The following is a 6,000-nucleotide window of genomic DNA, read 5'->3' on the forward strand; positions in this document are numbered from 1 at the left end:
TCATTTGGAAATAAAGGTGCATTTTTTCAATTTTGCGTCCATCACTAATTACAAGCCCATAAATTAAAAATTAATAGTAATATAATGCCTTGACATAAATTTTTAAAAAGTTCAGTCCCTAAGGTAACTACTTTTTTTTTTGATGAAATTTTTTTTCCCCCTTTTATAAATAAAAAAAAAGTTTGGGTATTATGGGAGGGTGTGGGAGGGAAATAGTTAATTATATCAGTCAGTGTGGGGATTTTTATTAAATAAAATGCAATTTTGGTGCAATATACTATTTGGCCACAAGATGTCCTCAGTCGTCATTTCCGATTCAGGTACGTAAGCACGTGAATCGGAAGTAATCCGTGGCTGTGTAACACAGGAAGATACAATGAATGCCGGCGTCTCGTAGACGCTGGTATTCATTGAATCGGGGACTTAGATTTATGAATGGGACCTGCGGTCCCATTCATTAACTTCCCTTCTAAGCGGCGGTAACGGCGGTGCGCGCGCGCGAACGGGAGCGAGCGGCGGCTGCATGCCGCTGCAGACTTGTTTTCACGGCCCTGCTGCATCCTGTCTTTTTTAAAGGGCCGTGAATATACTGCACGGCATGCAGCAAGTAGTTAAAGGACAACTGAAGTGAGAAGAATATGAAGGCTGCCATATTTGTTTCCTTGTAAACAATACCAGTTGCCTGCCAGCCCTGCTGATCTATTTGGCTGCAGTATTGTCTGAATAACACCAGAAACAAGCATGCAGCTAATCTTGGCACATCTGACATTAATGTCAGAAACGCCTGATCTGCTGCATGCTTGTTCTAAGTCTATGGCTGAAAGTACTAGAGGCTGAGGATCAGCAGGTCAGCCAGGAAATGTGCATTATTTAATAGGAAATAAACCTGTCATCCTCCATATCCCTTTCACCTAGGGTTCTTTTTAAGGTGTGTGTGTGTGTGGGGGGGGGGGGGGGGGGCTAACCGCGTTGCGACCTCCTAAAGCAGGATGGCGGCCACAGAGTGGGTTCCTTGTTCCTCCATCACGCACTGGAGCGTTATCTTGCGGTGCGCAAGACTTGACAGAAGCTTGCACGGGCTCTAGCGCAAGCTTCCATAAATAAACAAAGCAGGGCTCGTGATCAGCCTGCCAGCCGCGATTGTGGCTGGCAGGCTGTTAAGGGGGGGGGAGCCGTTTTTCTTTTGTACATCGCTGCAATCTAGTGCAGCTCTGTACTAGGGACAGCTCTGTCACTGAGTTGTCCCCTCGAGTGGCTCACACACTGATTCCTGTCATAGGCTGATGCCTATGAGAGGTGATCCCTATGATTGGATCTTGAAGGGGGAAGGTGGGAGGGAGACAATTTAAAAAATACATTTTTTTTTAATAAAAACATTATTAATAAAAAATAATAATAATAAAAAATCGCAGCAGCAATCAGATGCCACCAACATCAGGGTGGAGATTTAGGGTTAGGCATTGGGGGTGCGGCGGTAGAGGGTGGAATAAAGTGTTAGGCAGAGGCCTGGTTAAGGTTGAGCACCCATAAAGGGAAGTTTCAGTGTAAGAATAGGGTTAGATTTAGTTGTAATAAAATAGCAGTAGTATTTACAGATATTTTACTATCATTATTGCCACTTTAACTCTGTAGCATATTGGTACATTTACTGATATTCTACTTGCTAAAATTGGGCGCCCAAATTTCCTGGCTCCTCTTTTTCATGCATGCATGCATGCATTAAAGGGGCTTGTATATTGCTTTTCTGGAGTTTAAATTAAGAAAATATAAAAAGGGCCTGTCGGGTGCTTGAAGATAGTCATGGAGTATAAATAATGTATTCCTTAAAACCTCCACACCCTGAAGTATCTTGAATAAAGGGGATCATACACTAGGCGACCAACCAACCAATCGACCATCCAATTCGATTATTATAATCGAATTGGATGAAAATTGGTGCTGCCAAGTGCATGCCTGACCAACAAAGCGACCAGTTTCGGGACAGAAATTGGCCGCACGGTCGATCGCGCATGTTGGAAAATTTCGGGCCGAGGTTGGTCAGGTGCGCAGCGGAACGACGCCCGAAATGCGAACAAGCAACGAGACGACTAAACCCCCACCGCATTGTATAAATGTATGCAGTGTGTAGTGCATTTATACATTACCTGTCCGGTGTCAGCCTCCACACGGTTTCCGTCCATCTCGCCGGGTTCCGCATACACACTGGCGGCGCTCTGATGTCACGAAGGCGCATAGCGGCTGACGTCAGACGCTATGCGCCGCTAGCGTGTATGCGGCTTACCCGGCAAGGTGGACGGATGGACCCGGCGAGCTGCTTCAGCACAGATAATGTATAAATGCATTACATAATTTACATACATTTATACATTTTGGGGGCAGACAGCGGGGGCTCAGCCGATTCTCTGATGATTTCATGCTGAAATCGGATGGGAATCGGCCTGTAGTGTATGGGCAGATTCGACTAGAGACATATTTATCTCTAATCAGATTCGATTACAGATAAATTTGTCTCTTGTTAGAATCTGCCCATATTCTAGTGTATAGGCACCTTAAGAAAATGAGGACAAAGGTGAGAGGACCTTTGTACGCTGATAGAGATCAGTCAGCAAAGTTATACTGCCACTGTGCCTTAGTGGGCAGTGCAAAAGAAACTCCCACTCCTTACATAAGCCAAGCCTCAAAATTATTACTGCATTTTTTCAGTGTTGTATTTAAAACTTACTGAGCAGTATAGAGAAAGCGGTAACAATTAGGCTGTGCTCATGAACTAGCAGCTTCAGTGCTGTGGGTTGCTATCTGACCATATGTAGAACATCCCTCGTTCCTACCACAAGATGGCACCACCATAGCAATTTATAAGTACCTATAGTGTTGATGTAAGCTCAGGTGGCAGAATGTGAATACCTAACATTTAAAGACACTTAAGCCTAAGGAAAAAAAATATAGCGTTTTATTGATCACTTGACAACTAATAAACTGTATTTGGAGTTAACTGTTTCTACTTCAAATGCCTTCATTGTTCTTTGAATTGGTTAGTCTACAGACCTACTTTTAATTGTACATCTATACTAAGTACCTACAGCTAAAATAATTGCAGAAAACTGCCAATGTACAAAGTTTCCACAAACTTTATACTAAAGATGTTTAGCGATGGGATGTGGACTACAGCAAAAGACCACTAACCTCTGTAGCGGTAATACCAAATCAGTCTTGGGATGGAAATCCGCAGCTCAGAGCGCACCCGTGCCTGATTTGAATTGTATACAGGAGCTGCTGCAGACCTCTTTAGTATGGTTTTTTTTCTTGAGAGAAACCGAGAGCCCAATATAGTGTAGTATGTATTGGATCAAAGGGGGGGGATAATGGTTAGTAAGTATTATACTCACAAACATGGGTTACCGCTCAGGTAACCACTGTATAGGCAGGTGGGGAGATTAGACCTGTCCCCACTCAGGATTAAGATGTCGCTCTCTGAAGAAGGAAAAGAGGGTTTGTCACCCTTCCACCCAGGGTGGATATCTTGACTAATAGATGTGCAGAGGCGCCAACGGGATAAAAAATATTAAAATGTTTAAAACATTCGGGTGGCGGTGGTGGGCCAGCCACTCAAAAATGGACTTGAAGCTGTCACTTGAGAAACAAACAATTTATTCACATACTCCACGAACAATATCGCAACGCGTTTCACGGACACGATCCCGCTTCATCAGGCATTCAACAGTGGGAGTATTACACTAGAAATGACAGAGGTATAGGTATATCAGAGCGCTATAAATGTGTGATGGTATTCATGTACAAGAATTACATACTGATATACAATATATGCATAGTAAAAGTTAAAACCTAGAAGTAACAATAAAACTAGACAAAATAGTATAGTGAAAATTAAACAAACCAGTAATAATCTAGTGAAAATTAAACAAATGAATTGTATACAGGAGCTGCTGCAGACCTCTCTAGTATGTTTTTTTTCTTGTTTTTAGGGTCTAAAAGGTTGTGAAAATATTGCACGGCTTTTAGACCCTAAATCTGGAAATGATCATAACGCCAGGGAGGCTAGAAGATTGCCAACAATAGCATAGGTAAACAAAGGATGATGCAGGGGGACATTCCATAAGGTGCGTACACACGCACTACTAAAGAGAACGACGGGTCTGTCAGACCCTCCCGCTGGGCGGTCATTCTCCCGACAGTAGTGCGTGTGTACAGTCTGTCTGCAGACGAATGAGGCTGTTTCTTAACGATCTGCTGAGCGGATTGATTGAGTGAGTGACTGAGTGGGAACAATTGTTCATCTGTCATTTTGATGAAATCTTGCTGTGGGTATGAACCTTTTTAGATGTGAAATTTTTATTATCTCTGTTCCACAAGTATAGGAATTTCTAGCTTGAACAGCCTTTGAACTCAAGACATGGAGTTCACAGCCATCCTGTGTGGAGAAAAAAAATTATACTTGCCTTCCCAGGGTGTCTTCCTCTGCTTGCTGGTCCTCTTCTTTGACCACAACCCCTCTTCTCCTCAGATGCTGCTGTTTACTGGCAGAGATCTTCAGTTTGTCACCTCTAAGATGGTCACCTGCACTATGGGACAGTACAGGAAACTTATTGATTGACAGGACAGCTACTGAGTTACAGTGTCCCCATTTACATTGAGGTGTCCAGATGCTGTGAGGTGAACTGCCCTCTGTCATCGATCTGAGGATGACAAGAGTCCTGATTAGGGAGAGACTCTCTGGGGAGGTAGGTGTGTTTCCTCCTCACCATTCATTTTTACCTTTTTACACAGAGATGAAGTTTAAAGTAGGTTCTTAAAGCGGAACTGAAGATAGGATTACAACAAACTGTTTCCCTTACTTGGGGCTTCTGCAAGTCCCCAGCAGCCGTCCTGTCCCGTGCTGGTCCTCCACGAACCTCCATTCTCCCACCACCAGCTACTTTCCGTTTGGTCATCAGGACACTGCACCTGCGCGGCTCTGGCCATGCATATTCTTTATAGCACAATTGCAGACGGGAACGCATAGAAAGGATACGCTTGGCACGGCTGTGCTGGCCTCGAATGACAAGTTGAGGAACGGAGCGACGGCGGGAGAACGGAGGCATGTGGAGGACCGACATGGGACAGGACGGCCACTGGCGGCTTGCAGAAACCCCAGGTAAGTGAAACAGTTTGTTGTAATCCTATCTTCAGTTCCGCTCTAAGATTAAACAGTAAATGGCTTTGGACAGTGTCTAAACTATTATGCACAAAGTAGGTCTTTTGACTCCCTTTTTTCTTTCTTCTTCAGAACTTTGGCATTCTTTACAAATTGGTCCAGAAAGTCGCTTGGAAACCCAAACAGCTTTAAGAACACATTCCTAAGCTAAAGACATGCTCACTGAGAGCCGGATGGGTCATTCATTTTTGGGAAAGAAGTGTTTTATGCTCCTGTTGATCTGATTTTTTTTTTTCTTTTTAAGCACTGGAGTTTGATCAATATAATGTTGCATGGATATCAACTGTATCATCACTCCTGTCCTTACTAAAGTGCTTAAAACACAGTGGAATGTGCTCCCTAAATGCGGTGGTGCCGGGACGTAACATATGCCCTTGTGAAATGGACTTCTCACTGCGGGTACTCAGGAAGAAACTATGTGGTTTAAGTAATTATTAGACCAGGGACTCCCCCCACCATTTTGCCTTTTATTTTGGGTTTGTCTTAAATCATGCACTGACATTTTTCCATAATTTTTTTTTCTGTTTTTAAATGTTTATTTAATTAAAATAAGGATTGATGCATAAAATTAAACACTGGAAATGATGTATTATTTGTGACGATTTTTAACTTGTGGACTGTCTTAATACATCATAGGTCCTGTAATTCCAACACGACAGATGTTTGATTATTTTTTTTTTAGGAGGGGGGGGGGGGGGTGTGAGGGGGATTTTCGGTTTGGAGTGGAACCAGGAATCCAAATCCTAATAGTTGATTAGGTGGTTAGGGCCTTAGTGCTTGACTACTAT

General features: G+C 43.2%; 1 protein-coding gene across 1 annotated transcript in view; it reads left to right on the top strand.

The window, feature by feature from the left end:
• The window catches only part of NCLN (nicalin), a 45,702-nt gene extending 39,917 nt beyond the window's left edge, over positions 1-5,785 (top strand). The window contains exon 15 of the mRNA XM_068271259.1: positions 5,285-5,785. Coding sequence (XP_068127360.1) covers positions 5,285-5,344 — 60 coding nt within the window. The 3' untranslated portion in view covers positions 5,345-5,785. The remainder of the gene's footprint in view (positions 1-5,284) is intronic.
• Positions 5,786-6,000: the final 215 nt, after the last annotated feature.

The sequence above is a fragment of the Hyperolius riggenbachi genome, chromosome 1 (genome assembly GCF_040937935.1).
Source record: "Hyperolius riggenbachi isolate aHypRig1 chromosome 1, aHypRig1.pri, whole genome shotgun sequence".
Classification (NCBI taxonomy): Eukaryota; Metazoa; Chordata; class Amphibia; order Anura; family Hyperoliidae; genus Hyperolius; species Hyperolius riggenbachi.